The sequence below is a fragment of the Fringilla coelebs genome (genome assembly GCF_963513975.1).
Source record: "Fringilla coelebs genome assembly, chromosome: 17".
Classification (NCBI taxonomy): domain Eukaryota; kingdom Metazoa; phylum Chordata; class Aves; order Passeriformes; family Fringillidae; genus Fringilla; species Fringilla coelebs.
The window spans coordinates 3128682-3147217 of record NC_140043.1 but is presented as its reverse complement, the minus strand read 5'-3'; the positions used below and the strand labels follow the sequence as shown (position 1 = coordinate 3147217).

At 65.5% G+C, this 18536-nt stretch overlaps 2 protein-coding genes across 2 annotated transcripts; one reads left to right on the top strand and one right to left on the bottom strand.

Annotated features, from left to right (window-relative positions):
- Positions 1-738: 738 nt before the first annotated feature.
- RASAL1 (RAS protein activator like 1) lies at positions 739-8808 on the top strand (the record flags this gene model as incomplete). The annotated part of the gene is made up of 20 exons (XM_084216983.1): positions 739-803; positions 1503-1559; positions 1646-1759; positions 1854-1915; positions 1996-2125; positions 2868-2949; positions 3063-3200; positions 3415-3503; positions 3602-3719; positions 3802-3955; positions 4134-4198; positions 4279-4391; positions 4508-4712; positions 4795-4932; positions 5816-5948; positions 6082-6257; positions 6834-6971; positions 7338-7508; positions 8134-8362; positions 8576-8808. The coding sequence occupies 20 exons, from the start codon at positions 739-741 to the stop codon at positions 8806-8808; spliced, it is 2610 nt and encodes an 869-aa protein (XP_084073109.1).
- Positions 8809-9133: 325 nt separating this feature from the next.
- Positions 9134-18193, bottom strand: DTX1 (deltex E3 ubiquitin ligase 1; the record flags this gene model as incomplete). The annotated part of the gene is made up of 9 exons (XM_084217159.1): positions 9134-9358; positions 9772-9861; positions 9953-10114; positions 10696-10854; positions 10936-10997; positions 11207-11368; positions 11478-11539; positions 12906-13566; positions 17935-18193. 9 exons carry the CDS (start codon positions 18191-18193, stop codon positions 9134-9136), a joined length of 1842 nt encoding a protein of 613 aa, XP_084073285.1.
- Positions 18194-18536: the final 343 nt, after the last annotated feature.

Sequence of the window (18536 nt, the reverse complement as noted above, 5' to 3'; positions counted from 1 at the left end):
CACTGGGTGACACCCACCCTGGCAATGCCAGCAGGAGACAGCTGGCCAGCACCCCGAATTCTGCAGCCCCCCCCAAGCCCCATCAGGGCAGGAGTGTCCCCCCTCAGGGTCCCTGGTGCAGGGAGAGGTGGGATTGGGGTGCTGCACCCACAGACACCCCAAGACCTGCTGGAGTCCCCCTGGTTGGGCTCAGGGTGTCCCCTCTGAGGGCTGGGGTCACGCGGAGTTCCCTTGGGGGTCCCATGCACCTCCTTCCTCCCCTCATCCCCAAGTCCAGTGTTCACCCATTATCCCCCCCTACTTTGGCACTTTGGGGTCCAGACCGAGCCCCCCACCCTGGGGGGCACCAACCCCTTGTGACATGACAGAAGCCCCTCACCATAGCTCTGCCATGCCCCCGTGCCTCAGTTTCCCTCTAGGACGGAGGGTGGCTTTGCTGTCTGGTCGCTGGCTGGCGATGGGACCCCCACGGTGGGCACGGTGCCGCCTCCCCCGCGCTCGCCCTCCGCCCTGTGTCCTCCTGGCACAGGTGGGAGCGAAGCGGCGACAAAAACAACCGAGAAGAGGAAAGAGGAAGAAGCGGCGGCGAGAAGCGGCGGCGGCGGAGGAGAAAGAGGAGGAGGAGGAGGGGGGGGCCGGTGCCGGCAGCCCCGCCGGTGCTTTGCGGGGACTCAGGGCACCCCCGGGCACCCATCGCAGCACCCCAGGTGCCCACCCCGAAGTTTGAAGTTCGCTGGCATGGCCAAAACCACCTCGCTGCGCTGCCGGGTGCTGGAGGGGAAGGACCTCCCCGCCAAGGACCTGTGAGTGGCTCGGGGGGCTCAGGACCCCGCTATTTCCCCCAGACTCACCCCGGGAGATGTGGTGGGGAGGGGGCACTGGGTGCTCTGCCCTCCCTGGGTGTTCTCTCCAGTTTTGGGGGTCTCTGCTTGTACCAATTCCCCCACAGTGGGGGTCTGGGGTGTGCAGGGACAGAGACTGGGGTCACGTCCCTCATCCATCTCGGGGTCTCAGTCCTTGTGGAAACACCTCCTGGGGATTTGGGGCTCCAGCAGCGCCCCAGGGCTGGCACCCCTCGGTGCTGCTCCAGGTGCCACAACCCAGCAGAAAGGGGCTTTTCAGGGAGAGGGTGGATGGTCCCTGGATCCGTCCCTCATCCCTCCACCCTGTGCTCCAGATGGAAAAGGCCAGACCAGTGTCACCTTGGCACCGTGGGTTGTCACAGAGACTCGGGCCGGGCTGTGCTGCTGGACAGACAGCAGTACCCGCGGGTGGGTGGCTCAGGGACACTGCAATAGCTCGGGGTGACCCACAGCAGGTCCCTCAGCTCAAGGAGAAAAGGGGATGTCCCCATCCCGGTGTCAGGATGGTGTCATCAGGGCCAGATTGGCACTGGGCAGCTTGGCTCACCCCCGGTGCCTCACTGTTGGGGTTGGAGGCCCCCAGGATGGGGGGAATTCCCGAGTGGGGGCTGACCCTGGGCGCCCCCATCCCCTGCCCAGGTCTGGCTCCAGCGATCCCTACTGCGTGGTCAAGGTGGACAACGAGGTGGTGGCCAGGTACAGGGACACCATCCCGCACTGGGAGGGGACACGCAGGAGTGGGGGTCCTCCCTGGGGCACAACCACCTCTGCCATCCCAGCAGGACGGCCACCGTGTGGAAGAGCCTGAACCCTTTTTGGGGTGAAGAAATCACATTGCTTCTGCCCCGTGGATTCCACAGCCTCTCCATCTACGTGCTGGAGGAAGACACCATTGGGTAGGGGGGACAGTACAGGCAGGGTGAGCACTGGGGACCCCCTCGAGGGGTGGCAGGTCCCCAACAGCGTCCTGATGTGTCTGTTCCCTCACAGGCAGGACGATGTCATTGGCAAGGTCTCGCTCAGCCACCAGCAGATCTCGGCCGAGCCGCGGGGTGAGGGGGGGCGCAGTGGGGTGGGGGACAGCGGGACCCGTGCTGGCACCGTGGGGTGCCCATGTTGTCCCCCTCGGCAGGCATTGACAGCTGGCTCAGCCTGGCACCTGTGAACCCCGACCAGGAGGTGCAGGGCGAGATCCACCTGGAGCTGCGAGTCCCCGAGCGGGGCCACCCCCGGGTGCTGCGCTGCCACCTCATCGAGGCCAGGTGGGGGGCTGGCAGCTCCGGGGGGCTGCCACCACCACGGGGTCTTATTTTTGGTAGGAGGGAGGAGAGGAGGGGTACAGTAGTGGCACAGGGTTTGTCCTCCCCTTTCCACACTCAGAAGGATCCTCGCTGCACCAGGTTGGGGACATCAGTGGTGCCAACCCATGTGTGACGATGCCATGGGGGCTCACTGGGAAGTGCGCTGCCATCCCTGCTTGGGGACAAGGGCACAGGAGCACCAGGGTTTGTCCCCAGCAGCATGGCTGTCTCTCACACAGTGTTTTTGCCATTTGGTTTCAAAATTTGGGGAGCCTGAGGCACTGCCCAGGCTGCCCTTCTGAGTTTGGGGATGCAGATGCGTGTGCAAGTGTGTGCTCGAGTGGGAGCGCGCACGGGGACACACACGCGGTGACACACACACGCAGTGACACACACACACACAGCTGACAGATGGAGCAGCCAGCAGAGGCAGCATCCCGCTGCCATGGCAACCAAAGCGGCTACCAAGGCAACAGGATGGCCATGGGGACGGGGTGGCCATGGGGACAGCCAGGAGGGACCCAGCAGCCCACTAGGGACTGGAGGAGGAAGGGCTCCTGGAAACTGGGGCACGACCTCCCCAGCACCCCCTGGCACCTGCCGGCTGCTCCATATGCCCAGGCGAGCTGGCACAAAGCAGGGACGTGGGGCTGCAGGGACCGTGATGGTGGGGACAAACCCTGCTGCCCCCATGTCCTCATAGGGACCTGGCCCCCCGGGACGCCTCGGGCACCTCGGACCCCTTTGGCCGGGTGTCGTGCTGCGGGCACACGCTGGAGACAGCCGTGAGTCACTGCTGGGCGCTGGGTGTGGCACCCCACGGACCCAGGAGGCTCAGGCACCCTCGGGCACCCTCGGGCACCTCGTCTCCTCGGCCACCAGTCCCGGTGCCCCGCAGGTGGTGAAGAAAACCCGGTTCCCGCACTGGGATGAGGTGCTGGAGTTCGAGCTGCCGGAGGGGGAGCTGGGAGAGGCTGTGCTGAGCGTGGAGCTTTGGGACTGGGACATCGTGGGCAAGAACGACTTCCTGGGGTGGGTGAGGACCTTGGGGCACACCCGAATGGGGCAGGGTCCTAGGGGCACCCCGGCACGCCCCCTGTGTGGGGTCTGGGGGACCACAGGTTAGGACCCCCCGGGATGGGGGCAGTGCCACATGCAGACCCTGCATGTCCTGGGCTGTCTCTCAAGGGAGGTGCAGTACAGGGGACTGGCACATGTCCCCCCATCCAGGCCCTGCCCCTGTCCCCCAGGTCGAGTTCTTCTTGGACACCCTCTGCCCAGGCCCCACCAGGGGCTGGTTCCATCTCCTGCCCTTCCCCAGCACCACTGAGGACCACGGGTGAGCACAGGCAGAGGGGTCAGGGGTTGTGACCAGGGCAGCACGAGGTGACCCCCATGGAGGGGACAGAACCCATGTGAGCCCCCATGTCATTGCAGGGGACAGCTGGGTGCCCTGAGGCTGGCAGTGAGGCTGCTGGAGGACACAGTCCTGCCCTCCCACCACTACCAGCCCCTCATCCAGCTCCTCACTGAGCCCATCCTCTGCCCAGCCCAGGTGGATGCTGGGGCTGCAGGGAACTTTGGGGTGACCACCTCAGTGTGGAGGCCCTGCTGTGCCTACCCTGCCCTCCCCACAGTCCCCTGAGGGCACAGCCCTGGCTGTCCTGGAGGAGGTGACCTCAGGAGAGAGCCGGCAGGACGTGGCCACCAAGTTGGTGAAGCTCTTCTTGAGCCAAGGGCTGGCTGTGCCCCTCCTGGACTACCTCACCACCCGCGAGCTGGCCAGGACCAGTAAGTGCCCTGGGCCATCCTAAGAAACCCCAGAGTCCCTCCAGATCCCCATGGAGAAAGAGTGAGGACACCAAGGGAGAGGCAGGAAAAGTGCCATGTGTCCCTGGGGTTGGGCACACCAAGGACAGCTGGGACGTCACCCTGTGCCCACCTTGCCGCAGCCTCTGTGCTCTTCCAGCTGATCCCAACACCCTCTTCCGCTCCAACTCGCTGGCCTCCAAATCCATGGAGCAGTTCATGAAGGTGAGCATGGGAAGGGACACCTCCAAGATGTCCCAGCAGGGCATTTGGGGACAAGGACAGTGCCTTCCCACCCCTTGCAGGTGGTGGGGCTGCCCTACCTGCACGAGGTCCTGAAGCTGGTGGTGAACCACATCTTTGAGGAGAAGAAATATGCGGAGCTGGACCCTGGCAAGATGGAGCTGAGCTGGGGCAGGTGGGCACAGGTGGATGTCTGGGAGGGGCACAGGGCGCCTGGCATGTCCCTGTGTCCCCTGCAGGAAGGGCCCAACTATTGCTGCTGAGCCCTTGGGTCACTTCTGGCCAGCTTAGTGCCCCCGTTCCCGGTGTCCCTGACAAGGGCTCCCTGTCGGAGACGCAGGTGTGGGAGAGCAGCCTGGAGCTGCTGAAGGGCTACCTGGGGGACATCATCGATGCCATCGTGGGCTCGGTGGACAAGTGTCCCCTCCCCATGAGGGTGGCCTTCCAGCAGCTCCGCAGGCGGGTGGAGGAGCAATTCCCCTCGGCACAGCATGAGGTGGGGCCCACGGCGGGGCTGGGGGTCTGCACAGCCCCAGGACCACCACGCCAAGCTCTGAGCTGTCCCTGTCCTCATCCAGGAGGTCCGGTACTTCTCCATCAGTGGGTTCCTCTTCCTTCGCTTCTTCGCTCCCGCTGTCCTCACCCCGAAGCTCTTTGGGCTGCGGGAGCAGCACGCGGAGCCCTGCACCGGCCGCACGCTCCTGCTGCTCGCCAAGGTGGGGACAGCACGGGGGCACCTTGGAGAGGGATGGGAACATTGGGGAGGGGTGGGGACCTTGGGAAGGGATGGGGACATTGGGGAGGGATGGGGACATTGGGGAAGGGATGAGGACCCTTAGGGAGGGTGGGGGGACCTGGGAGGGATGAGGACCTTGGGGAGGAATAGGAAGCCTGGGAATGGATAAGGAAGGGTGGAGGATGTGGGGAGGGATGGAGACACTGGGAAGAGATGGGGACACTTAGGGAGGGTGGGAGTCCTGGGGAGGGATGTGGATCCCTGGGGAGGGACAGGGATCTTGAGGAGGGATGTGAACTCCAGGGAGGGATGGGAACCCTTGGAGAGGGATGGGGATCCTTGGGGTTTGGTGGGGACCCTTGGGGTGGGTGAGGGACCTGCAGAGGGGTGGGGACCACTGTGAGAGACAAGGATTGTTGGGAGGGCTGGGGAGCCCAGGGAGGGTTTGGGACTTCAGAGAGAAACCCCAGGAAGGACAGAGACTTCTGTGAGGGATATGGACCCTGTGGAGAGATGGGAACCCACAAGGAATGGGGAGGCCAGAAAGGCAGGAGACCCTGGGGAGGGACAGAAACCGCAGGGAATGATGAGGACCCCAAGCAGGGCAGAGCCATTCCTGCTCCTGTGCACACACCACGGGCTGGCTCCTTCCTGTGCCACTTGAGGCCAGTCCTGCCTGTCCCCAGGCCATGCCACCACAAGCTGGGCACAGCACAGGGGCAGAATTTGGGTCCCATCACCCCTCCAGCTGCTCCACTTTTCCCAACCCCTGAGCCCTCGGGGTCCAGGGGAGCAGCCAGGGTGGCCCAGGGGGTCACACCAGAAGGGACACAGCAGTGTGACCCCTTCCCTGCGTGGGATAGGCTCTGCAGAGCATTGGGAACCTGGGGCAGCAGCTGGGGCAGGGCAAGGAGCCGTGGATGGCCCCGCTGAACGCTGTCCTCCTGCCCAGTGTCACCCGTGTCCGGGCCTTCCTGGATGCCCTGGTCACCGTGGGTGAGCAGGGACAGAGGGAAGGGAGGGGACATTGCAGGTGTGGATCAGTGCCATCACCCCAGTGCTGCCAGGAGCACCCTCGGGAGGTGGTGGCACTAGAGGTGACACCGCTCCCTCCCTGCCACGGCCACAGTGGACGAGGTGCCAGTGCCACAGGGACATTCCCAGCCCTCGGCCACCATCAAGGAGGGTCCCCTGCACACCTGCCCAGGGCGGGGGGTGGCACTGCTGCCCCGCTTTGCCTTCAAGAAGAGGCACTTCAGGCTCAGCACCCAGGTCCTGGCCTATGCCAAGGTGCCCCAGGGGCAGGTGGGTGCCCAGGGCTGGGGGGAAGGACGTGGGCACAGATTTTGGGGTGTTTTGAGGTATCCAGGTGAGCTGCTCCATCCCAGTGGAGTGAGTGGGGGATAGAGATGTGGGTGCAGATGTTTTCAGGTGTTTTGGGGTCCTCAGATTTTCCATGGATGTGAGTAATGGATATGGACATGGGCACAGATTTTGGGAAGTTTTGGGGTATCCAGGTAAGCTGCTCTATCCCAGTGGAGTAAGTGGGGGATACAGATGAGGGGGCACAGATTTTGGGGTGTTTGGGGGTCCACAAGTTTTCCATGGACACGTGTAATGGATATGGACATGGACACAGATTTTGGGGTGTTTTGGGGTATCCAGGTTTTCCATGGATATGGGTCATGGGTATGGACATGGGCACAGATTTTGGGGTGTTTTGGGGTATCCAGGTACACTGCTCCATCCCAGTGGAGTGAGTGGAGGATACAGATGTAGGTGCAGATGTTTTGGGGTGTTTGGGGTTCCCCACATATTCCATGGATGTGAGTAATGGATATGGACATGGGCACAGATTTTGGGGTGTTGGGGGGTCCCCAGGTGCTCAGCTCCATTCCAGTGGAGCAGATCAGGGCAGTGGAGCAGGTGGACAAGGGCACCTTCCAGCACCCCCACGTCCTGCAGGTGGTGGCACAGGATGGCACCGGGCAGCTCCACACCACCTACCTCCAGTGCAAGGTGGGTGACCCCACCCTGCCCCAGCACCCCAAAACCCCCAGGAACTCCCCACCACCGCACCCTTGGGTCCCCCTCCCCTGCACCCAGCCATGGGACAATGGGAATGGTCCCAAATCCAGCTGTACCCAGGCTGTACTGGGAGCACTGGGGGTACTGAGCTCCAGGGACTAACTGGGTATACTGGGGAAGTTGGGGTGTCCTACCCTGGCTGTTCTGGGGTCACTGGGGTACCCTGGCTCCTGCCACCCCATCTCCCCTCACCTCCTACCGGGCAGCTTTGCCACCAAACTGTCACTCCTGTCCCCCAGCCCCGGCGCCCATCCCTTCCTCCTCCCTCCTCCTCCTCCTCCCCGGCACTGGCAGTGCCCTCGGGGGTGTCCCCGTCCCTGCTGTCCCCGCAGAGCGCCCCGGAGCTGTGGCAGTGGCTGTGGGCGCTGCGCCAGGCCACCAGTGCCAACCGGGACATGCTGCCCACGTGCCACCCCGGCACCTTCCGCGCCGGCCGCTGGACCTGCTGCCTGCAGCCCACCCGTGCCGGTAGGGCTGGGGGTGCCCTGGGCTCGGGGTCCCCTCGAGGGGGTGCCGGTGTCGCCGTGTCCCCACCGCTGTGGTTGGCAGTGCCCGGGTGCAGCCGTACCCACGGCGCCGTGGTGCTGCGGGAGTGGAGCGACCTTGGGGACCCCGCGGTGGCAGCACAGAGCCTCTACGGGCACCTGCGGTGAGCCGGGCATGGGGGGGTCCCGGGGGATTTTTGGGTGCTCGTGGGCAGGGTGGGGAGGTGCTGAGGGTCCCTGTCCCACAGGCTGCTGGGGATTGGGGGTGCTGAGGGCGAATATGGGGGCCTGAGGCTCCTTTAGGGGTGGTGGGCAGGGTGGCAGCGTGTGGAGGGTGCCTGTCCCCAAGGGGAGTGGGACCTGGGGGTCCCGGGGTCCTTCGGGTGTTGATAGCCTTGGTGGGAGCCTGCTGAGGGTCCCTTCCTGCAGGGTGGTGGCGACTAGGGGTCCAGAGGGGGGCACAGGGGTCCAGGGGACGTTTAGGTGCCAATGGGCAGGGCGGGAGTATCCTGAGGTCCCTGTCCCCCCAGCACGGTGGGAGCTGGGGGTCCCAAGGTCCTTTGGGTGCTGGAGGGCGGGGGGGTGTCCTGAGGGTCCCTGTCCCGCAGGGCAGCGCCGGCCGGGGGTCCCGTGGGCAGCGCGGTGGCCGGGCCCCCCTGCCCGGGTCAGGCAGGTACGGGAGCCCCCCGGGGCACTGGGGGGGCCACGGGGGCCGGGGCTGGGGTCTGGGACCACAGGGCTCTGCTCCGGCTCCCTCCACGAGGGGACAGCAGATGCCCGCGGACAGGGGACACGGGGACACGGGGACACACACGCAGTCCGGGGGGCTGGCGGGTGGTGGGGGCGCGGGGTGGGATGTGATGGGACGGGGGGAGCAGGAGGGGTAGGGGACTGGTGTGGGGGCTGGGGGGGGCACCACGGGTGGGTGTCGGGGGTGGATGGGGGGCTGTGGGGGAGAAATGCCCGCGGGTGGTGCCAGGGGGACTGGCAGGGGGGTGGGGAGCGCGGGTGGGTGCCAGGGGTGGCCGCTGACCTCACCCTGGGGTGCAGAGGGACCCACCGGGGACAGGCTGCAGGAGGTGCTGCGAGACCTGGACATCGCCCACGACGCCTTCACCCACTGCGACGAGACCCCAGAGCCACCCCCAAGTCGCCTCCCCGTCCCCAGACCCCCGGCACGCCCCAGCGTCCCCCCTTCAGCCCAGCCGGGGAGGGGCAGGGGCGCCAGCGGGGCCACAGAGGGGACGCGGGGCCAGCAGCCCGGCACGGGGTGTATTCTGTAACACAGAGATGTACATGGCACCGGCTGTGCGCGGCTCCCTGGGGCAGCGGCGGGCGACACGGGTGACACGGGTGACACGGGTGGCACGGGTGGCACAGACGCGCAAAGAGGCCACGGGTGGAAAAAGACCACGACGCTATCGCCACGAGAGCGGGGCGAGCCGGGACGGGACGGGCAGACAGACAGACACACACGGGGACACGCGGTGGGTGGCACCGGGTGGCCCGGGACGGGGGACGAGCCCGCCGGGCGGGGCTGCGGTGAAGCGGCGCAGGCGGCGGCGGCACGGGCGGGGCACGGGGGCGAGGGCAGCCCCGAGCCCGGCCTCAGTCCTTCAGGGTGGCCTCGGACACGCCCTGGGCCAGCAGCTCGGCCAGGACGTTGTCCAGGTAGTTGGGGTCGGGGTAGCCGTGCCCCGTCAGGTTGGAGCCGAACTCGGTCTTGTGGTGGATCTCGTTCCACACCACCGTGTCCGACTCGCCCGTGGTGTTGGAGGTGCCGATGGTGAAGATGAGCCGCCGGTCCCAGGCCACGATCAGCAGCTTCAGCACCTGCGGTGGGCACAGCCATGGCTCGCCCACCCGGCACCCCTGGCATGGCATGGACTGGCACAGCCCCACGGCACCCCCAGCCAGCCTGGCATGGACTGGCACAGCCTGGCACGGACTGGCACAGCCCCACGGCACCCCCACCCAGCCTGGCACCTCCTCCCCGGCACAGCACAGCCTCAGCCCCCCCAGGGTGGGATTCAGCACGGTGCCCACAGGATGCCACCTTTCCTTGTGGTACCCCCCGCAGCTGCAGCCTCCCCGTCCCGTCCCATCCCATCCCATCCCATCCCATCCCATCCCGTCCCGTCCCGTCCCATCCCATCCCATCCCATCCCATCCCATCCCATCCCATCCCATCCCGTCCCATCCCATCCCATCCCATCCCATCCCATCCCATCCCATCCCAGTCTCACCTTCCTGCCTTTCTCGTTGTCGGGCAGGTAGCAGTGCCGTGGGAAGCCTCGTGCCGTGAATTTCTTGCCGGGATTGGGATGCTCCGGGCCCTGGGTGGATGTGAGGACAGGGTGTGAGCAGGGACACGGGGACACGGGGACACGGGGCAGGGTCACCAGCCCGCCAGGGATTCCCCCTCACCTGGATGCCGGTGGGGATGTCGTAGACGATCCGGATGGTTTTGGAGTCGGTGTATCCCGGGAGGGAGTGGGGGATGAGGTGGAATTCCATCTTCCCGGGGGGCTGCGTGCCCGTCTTCTCCCCGTAAATGGCCTTGCAGGTGGGGCACTGCAGGCTCCCGTCCTGGGGGCACCGCAAGCTTCAGGGGTGGCACCCACTCAGCACCCACCTGGATCCCCCAGCACTCCCCAATACCCACCCAGCACCCACCTGGATCCTCCAGCACCCACCTGGACTCCCTAGCACTCCCCAACACCACCCAGCACCCACCTGGAACTGCCCAGCACCCACCTGGAACCCTCCAGCACCCACCTGGATCCCCCCAGCACCCACCTGGAACCCCCAGCACCCACCTGGAACCCTCCAGCACCCACCTGGATCCCCCCAGCACCCACCTGGAACCCCCAGCACCCACCTGGAACTGCCCAGCACCCACCTGGATCCCCTCAGCACCCACCTGGAACCACCCAGCACCCACCTGGAACCACCCAGCACCCACCTGGAACTGCCCACCACTCATCTGGATCCCCCCAGCAGTCACCCAACACCCAGTACCCACCCAGAACCCCACCCAGCCCCCTCCAACACCCATCCAGCACCCCCAACACCCACCCAGCACCCCCCAGCACCCACCCAGCACCCCGCAGCACCCACCCAGCACCCCCCAGCCCCCCCCGAGCGCAGCCCGCCCCGGGGTCTCTGACCTTGTTGCCGTTGTTGTACATGGCCAGCAGGCACAGCAGGTGGTACATGTGCCCGCACTTGCCCAGCTTGCCCACCAGCTCCGGCTTGATGCCCCTGGGGCTCAGCACGCCCTCGTAGCCGGAGGAGGTGACCAGCCGCTCCATGCAGATGGTGCAATCCTGCCGGGAACGGCATCAGCACCCCGGGGGGGTGAGGGGTCACCCCCGGCTCTCCCGGAGCCCCCCGAGCCCCCCACTCACCTCATCCGGGGGGTTCTTCACCTTCTGGATGTAGCGGCGCACCACGTCCTCGGGGGTCTTACCTGCGGGCGATGCCATCAGAGCCTGCCCGCGGTGCCACAACCGCCCCGCCGCGGGACGGGGACAGCCCTGCCACCCCCGGCCAGCACGGCAGGGACACGCGTGGCACCAAGCAGCGACGGGCATCACCCCCCGCACACCCCGGGCGTCTCTCACTTCCCCCTCCGTGTCCCCTGTCCCTGACCCCTCTGGGACATTGGTGGCTCCTTACTCTTCTTGAGCTGCTTCTTTTTGGTTTTCCTGCAGATGCCGTTGACGCCGGGGACAGGTTTGATGTCGCTCTTGCTGACGGGCGGGGGGTGCAGGATGGGTTTGGGGGCGCGGGTCAAGCACACGGGCAGCCCGGCGGCGCACATGAGGATCCCCGTCATCCCTGCGCCGGGAGAGCGCCTGTCTGTCCGTCTGTCCGTCCTGCCCCTCCCCTGGCAGCGTTCCCCTCTCCCCGCCCACGGTGCCACCCCGCGGTGACACCCGGCGCTTACCTGCGAGGGCGGGATGGACGGGGCCGGTGCCGTTCAGGTTCTTGACCGGCAGCGCTGGGACCCTGCGGGGACATGGGACAGGAAGGGGCTCAGCCGGGCCGGCAGGGATGGCACTGTCCCCTCCCCGCATGGCATGGCCCCAGAGCAGTGTCCTCCCCCCGGGACACAGGGCAGGGTGTCCCCTGGGGGCTGCTGGCACTGTCCCCAGGGAGTGTCCTCCCCACGGGACAGGAAGGGCAGTGTCCCCTGGGGGCTGCTGGCACTGTCCCCAGAGCAGTGTCCTCCCCACGGGACAGGAAGGGCAGTGTCCCCTGGGGGCTGCTGGCACTGTCCCCAGGGAGTGTCCTCCCCATGGGACACAGGGCAAGGTGTCCCCTCACCAGCTTGGAGGGCTGCTGTCCCATCCCAGGGGACTGTCACCCAGTGCCACCTGTCCATCTCTGGGCACCCAATGGCACTGGTGGCATCATGTCCTCCTCGACCCAGGGTGGAGACCTTGTCAGGGCATCCTGATGGTGACACCCGTGTCCCCCACCCCTCGGGGACGTGCCACCACTCGTGTGCCCCCAGGGACCCCCACCCTGCTGGGGCTGCCAGCAGCAGAGGCACAGGTGGCACCGTGCCCAGGGCAGTGTGGGGCAGGGACTGGTGTGACAGGGACGCTCCTCTACCCACACCAAGGCCAGGGCAGCGATGGAGGCCCAGCCCCTCCTCCCTGCCCATAGGTGACAGGGACAGCGATGGGGACAGGGACAAGGACTGCTCAGCCCAGCACACAGAAGCGAAAGCAGGATGTCAGCAGGGGAAGGAAATGTGCCAGGAGCTGCTGGGGCCTCAGAGAAGCCACCTGTCCCCCCAGCCCAGTGCTGCCAGCCCCGAGGGGACACCAGGCCAACCCACCCTGGGGTACAGCCATGGAGATGTGGGTGCCAGCACAGGGACACCCACCAGGACACAATTCCAGGGGTCTGCTTGCCCACCTGAATCCCCCTGGTGAATCATTCCCAGCACAGGAGGGACACCGGGGCTGTGACCCCTCCCCACAGCTGTGCCCTCCCAGGGACCTGCCTGGTGGCATCAGGCCAGGAGCTGGGTCACACAGCCCATACTGGCTTTGGGGACACCATTCCCCTGGGACCAGGAGCTCCATGTGCTCCAGCTGCCATGGATAGCGTGGCACGCCTGGCATGGCCTGGCACAGCACGGCACAGATCACCCCAGCCCCTCTGCAGGGATCCAAGCACCACCAGGACCACGCGGGTGTCCCTCCCACCACCCAGGGTGGGGACCCCGGGGCTGGAGGTGACAAAGTGCCCCAAGAGCTGGGGCTGCCCGCAAGGTGACAGCAGGGGACGAGCCTCCCCCATCGCCCCCTCTGTGTGCCCATCCCCGCCTCGATGACGCCCCGCTTGTCCCCTCCCATCTTACCCGGGGGGGACGGCGGCCCTGGCGCCCAGCCCAGCCCCGCGCTGCGTCCCGGGCCGGTTGAGGTTGTTGAGACCGGGCAGCGTCGCGCTGGGCACGGCCTGCCCGGGGCCAAACCCCGCGCCGGCCACCCGCAGCCCTTCCCCCTTGGCCGCGCCCCCCGCCACCACCGCCGGTGTCCCGGTCCCCGCCGGCCACAGCGCTCCCCCGGCGAAGGTGCTGCTCTGGCGGACGGCGCCGGGGTAGAGCTTGCGGCGCTGGGACGCCAGGATGGCGTTGGATGCGGCGCGGGTGCTGTTGACCAGCAGGCACTGGGGGCACGAGCAGGGGGTGCCCGTGCTGGCGCCCACCGGCCAGGACTGGGATTTGGGGATGGAGCCCATGGTGAGCGGGTAGGCCAGGTCCATGCGGCGCCGCAGCCGCCGCTTGCGCTGCGTCTGCCGGTTCATTTGGGACATGCTGCTGAAGTAGATGAGGTAGCAGAAGCCCAGGGAGGAGAGGTCCAGCCAGGGGTGCTGCTTCTCGTAGGCGTTCTGGATGGTGATGCAGATGTCCATGTCGTAGGGGGTCCAGGAGTTGTTGTCGTTCTCCCACTCCCACACGATTCCCTTCCCCGGCGCCGAGGAGGGGTCGTAGAAGTTCCTCCGGACGGGGCGCATGGTCCCTGGGGACGCAGAGACCACAGTGTGGGCGGGACCTTTACACATCCCCATGTCCAGCTTCCAGCCCGGTATCCCACAGGAATTGGGGTACAGAGGCGCCGTGGGGTGCAACAGCCGCTCTGTCCCTTCACTAAAGTCCCCATTGCGCCCCAAAAGTGCTTCCCTAGGGATGAATCCAACCCTCATCCCTCCGCTGGTGACAGCGGCTCGGGCTGCCACCCCTCGGGATCGTCCTCCTGGATGTCCTGGGAGGGGCGGTGCTGCTCAGCCAATGTGGGAAATGGATTTGTAGAGAATTCTCCAAGGGGAGAATTCAAAATCTGTAGAGAATTCTCTCACCCATCACACGAGACTGAAAATGGAATAAAAGTTTTCAAAAATGCCCCTCAGTTGCCCCATCTCTGGGTCAGAAAAGGGCATAATCCGACAAATCCTTGTGCTTTTCCCAGCTTTTTCCATCCCTCTGGTCCAAGCCCTTCCCCACCCTCCCATCCCCGTGGCCATCCCGGGGCAGAGGAAGCATTTCCCGGTCAGGAGAGGTTTCCTGACAGCTGCCGGCTCTGGCAGTGACACAGCCAGGGATTGTCCCACACGGCCACATCCCGGCCCCTCGCCGCTCCTTTGGGATGGAGCTGCACCCGCAGCCCCCTCCGGAGCTCCGCAGGGCGGGGGGGGCATCCCAGCCCTCTCCTCGAGTGCCCCCCCGGCACGGGGCCTGTCTATCCCCTCGCCGGCACCGTTTGCCCAGCTCGATTAACGGCGCTAATTAACGGTCATTAATCATCGGCCGCATCAGGCAGCCGAGCCAGGCCCCAGCTGCTGCCTTGTGCTGAGGCAGCTCCGCCGGGGCCGCGGGAGGGGAGCGGGGGGGCCCTGCTGCCCGCCCCTGCTCGCACCCCAAATCCCACTGCCGGCTCCAGGGGCCCACTGCCCCACTGCCCACTGCCCACTGCCCCATTGACACTGCCCACTGCCCTCCAACCCCACTGGCACTGCCCTCCAGCCCCACTGCCCACTGCCCCATTGCCACTGCCCTCCAACCCCACTGGCACTGCCCACTGCCCCATTGCCATTGCCCTCCAGTCCCACTGGCACTGCCCCACTGCCCTCCAGCCCCACTGCCCACTGCCCCATTGTCATTGCCCTCCAACCCCACTGCCCCACTGCCCTCCAACCCCACTGCCCATTGCCCACTGCCCTCCAACCCCACTGCCCACTGCCCCATTGCCACTGCCCTCCAACCCCACTGGCACTGCCCACTGCCCTCCAACCCCACTGGCACTGCCCACTGCCCTCCAGCCCCACTGCCCACTGCCCCATTGCCCTCCAGCCCCACTGCCCTCCAACCCACTGCTCACTGCCCTCCAACCTTACTGGCAATGCCCATTGCCCTCCAACCCCACTGCCCCACTGCCCTGCAGCCCCAATGCCCCATTGCCCTCCAACCCCACTGCCCACTGCCCCACTGCCCATTGCCCCATTGCCCTCCAGCCCCACTGCCCATTGCCCCATTGCCCTCCAACCCCACTGTCCACTGCCCCACATCCCCCTGCCCCTCACATCCCCATCCCAAACCCCACACCCCATCCCAAATCCCAAATCCCACATCCCCGTTCCTCTCACATCCACATCCCCCTCTCAAATCCCACAAAATGCCCCTCCCATCCCTCATCCCCCAGAGGATGGAGGATCATCCCAAATCCCCTTGGCACACACAGCTCCCAGTCCCCAAGGGCCACCAGCTGTCCCCAGCTGTCCCAAGCCCCTGCCCCCTCTGCCAGCCATGCCAGAGCCACAGGGCCAAGCCAGTGTCCCCAGGGCCACCGGGAGGGGCCGCACGTCCCCACTCTTGGAACGGGGTCACCTCGTTTTGTTTGTCACTGGGTTTCTCTGTCCCCTGTGTGAGCCAAGCCCCCTGAGCCCAACCTCCTGCCAGCCTTCCCTGTGTCCCCATGTCACAGCAGGCGCCAGGAGCACCCTCAGCTGAGGGGACCCTCTTGTCCCCAAGCACCACGAGCCGTGTGGCAGCCTCCAAACCCTGGGCCTCACCCTGGGGAGGGATGATGGATAGAGATGGACACGGGGATGGGGCACACAGGGACCACAGTGCTGAGGACAATGGCTGTGTCCCCTGCCATGACACCCCAGGGATATCGAGGTCCCTCTCTCAGCATCCCTGTCCCCAGGTCCTGCTGGCACAGGGACTGTGGTACCCAGGGACATCTGGCAAGAGTTGTTTTGTCACCCCAAATCCCCCCGTGTGGCCCCACCACGGGCACAAGGGATACCCAGCACTGTGGCCATGGGATGTGATGCCAGCTGCTGTCAGAGGATGGGTCCTGGCCAAAGCTGGCAGGAGGTGGCCTGGGGACAGCCAGGGTGTCCCGGTGGCTCCCACAGCTCTGAGTCAGCACGGACCCTCCGGGTCGTGCCGGTGTCCTCGCTGACTCAGGGCTGCAGGTGCCAAGCTGCCCTTTGCCAAGTCCGTGACCGGCTGGGGAGGGATTCAGAGCCAGGCTGGATGGCAGAGGCAGGTGGCACGTCCCTGCTCCTGTCCCCATCTCAGTCCCCAGCCCCACATCGGGGTCACTTGGCATCGCTGGGGGCAGAGGTGCTGTGGTTCACGTGTGAGGTGACACAGGGGCCCTGCTGTGGGTGTCCCCAGGCAGGTCCAGGGGGTGTCACCTCACACGTGGCAGGTCCCCTGCCTGCTCTGCCTGGCCTGGACCGGATTCTGCCCTGGGCAGGGATGCAGGGATGGGCAGGAATGCTCCCAGCACAGCACATCCCCCACAGCACAGGCAGCACGTGCTGGTTTAATGGGTCACCCTGTGACAGGGACACGTTTAATGGGGTCTGGGCTCAGTCCCAGTGTGGGATCAGCTCTGATTTCCCACAGGATTCCTGGCCTGGATGCGCTGCTGCAGCACCAACCAGCACAGCTGCAGCCATCCCAGCGCCCAGCACTGCCCCAGGGTCCAGCTGGGGCCTCCCCACTGCCCTGGGCATGGAGCAACTGGAGGGGAAGATGAGGGGACAGCGGGATAACGGGACACAGCACAGCACCCACGGAGGGGACAGGGCACGCAGGGGTGTGGGGACATGTCCCTCTGGGGTGGGGGTCCATAGTGGGAAAGGGATGGAAGAGCCAGGAGAGGCCCATGGGGGCACTGGAGCCCTGGGGAGTGAGGGGAGGAGAGGGAACAGATGGATGGACAGATGGAGGGAGGGATGGAGGGATACAGGAATGAAGGGACAGACAAATAGAGATACACAGGGAAGGAAGGAAGGAAGGAAGGAAGGAAGGAAGGAAGGAAGGAAGGAAGGAAGGAAGGAAGGAAGGAAGGAAGGAAGGAAGGAAGGAAGGAAGGAAGGAAGGAAGGAAGGAAGGAAGGAAGGAAGGAAGGAAGGAAGGAAGGAAGGAAGGAAGGAAGGAAGGAAGGAAGGAAGGAAGGAAGGAAGGAAGGAAGGAAGGAAGGAAGGAAGGAAGGAAGGAAGGAAGGAAGGAAGGAAGGAAGGAAGGAAGGAAGGAAGGAAGGAAGGAAGGAAGGAAGGAAGGAAGGAAGGAAGGAAGGAAGGAAGGAAGGAAGGAAGGAAGGAAGGAAGGAAGGAAGGAAGGAAGGAAGGAAGGAAGGAAGGAAGGAAGGAAGGAAGGAAGGAAGGAAGGAAGGAAGGAAGGAAGGAAGGAAGGAAGGAAGGAAGGAAGGAAGGAAGGAAGGAAGGAAGGAAGGAAGGAAGGAAGGAAGGAAGGAAGGAAGGAAGGAAGGAAGGAAGGAAGGAAGGAAGGAAGGAAGGAAGGAAGGAAGGAAGGAAGGAAGGAAGGAAGGAAGGAAGGAAGGAAGGAAGGAAGGAAGGAAGGAAGGAAGGAAGGAAGGAAGGAAGGAAGGAAGGAAGGAAGGAAGGAAGGAAGGAAGGAAGGAAATGATGGATGAATAAGTAGAGATACATAGAATAAGGAGTGAGGGGAAGATGATGGATGGATGGATGGATGGATGGATGGATGGATGGATGGATGGATGGAAGGAATGACAGACAAACAGACACACAGTGACAGATTCACAGATGAATGGAACAACAGACAGACAGATATACAGGAACAGGGGAGGGATGAAGGGATGGATGGAAGGAAGGAGGGAAAGATGGAAGGACAGATGGAAATATGGCACGATGGAAGGACAGAGGGAGGAGGGAGGGATGTGCCAGTGGGTGGATGGATGGATGGATGGATGGATGGATGGATGGATGGATGGATGATGGATGGAGACAGAGGGGGAGTGAAAGCTGTGTGGATGGGCGGCTGCATGGACAGACGGACAGATGGAAGGACGGACGGATGGCTGGATGTCCCTGGCTCGATGCCAGCCCCTTACCCGTGTCCTGCCGGAACTGATGCATGGACTGGAGGTCGATGACGTAGGGCGCCAGCTGGACATCGACCTGTCCCAGCACCACGCTGCCGCGGGCGTCCTCCTTCAGCACGTTCTCGATGTGGTGGCACACGGCGGCCGAGTAGGGCCGCCAGCGCCCGTGCTCGTTCAGCCACTCCCACACCACCACGCGGGCCACGTTCTGCGGGGGGAACCCCAGGCCCCCCGAGGCCAGCATGGCCCCCGAGCCCTGCCGCGCCATGCCCGGGGCACGGCGGCTCAGCCCCGCGCCGTCCCCCGCCGCGGGGACGCGGGGGTCACCCGGGGCCGCTCCAAATCCTCCTCCCGGCCGCCGCCGGCCGCGGGCTCCGGAGCTCAGCGGGGCCGGCGCTGCGGGGCTCTGCAGAGGCGGGTGCTGCCAGCCAGGTCCCCGAGGTCCCCGAGCCGCCCGGTCCCGCTCCCCCGAGGCCGCCGCGCGGGGCTGGGGCCATCCATCACCCGGCACGTCTTCCGCGGCTCTTCCTCCTCCCCGCGGTGCTGCTGGCAGGGCTCGGGCTCCAAAAAGCCGCCGGGACCTCGCAGACTGCGTCGGCTCGAGGGTGGCG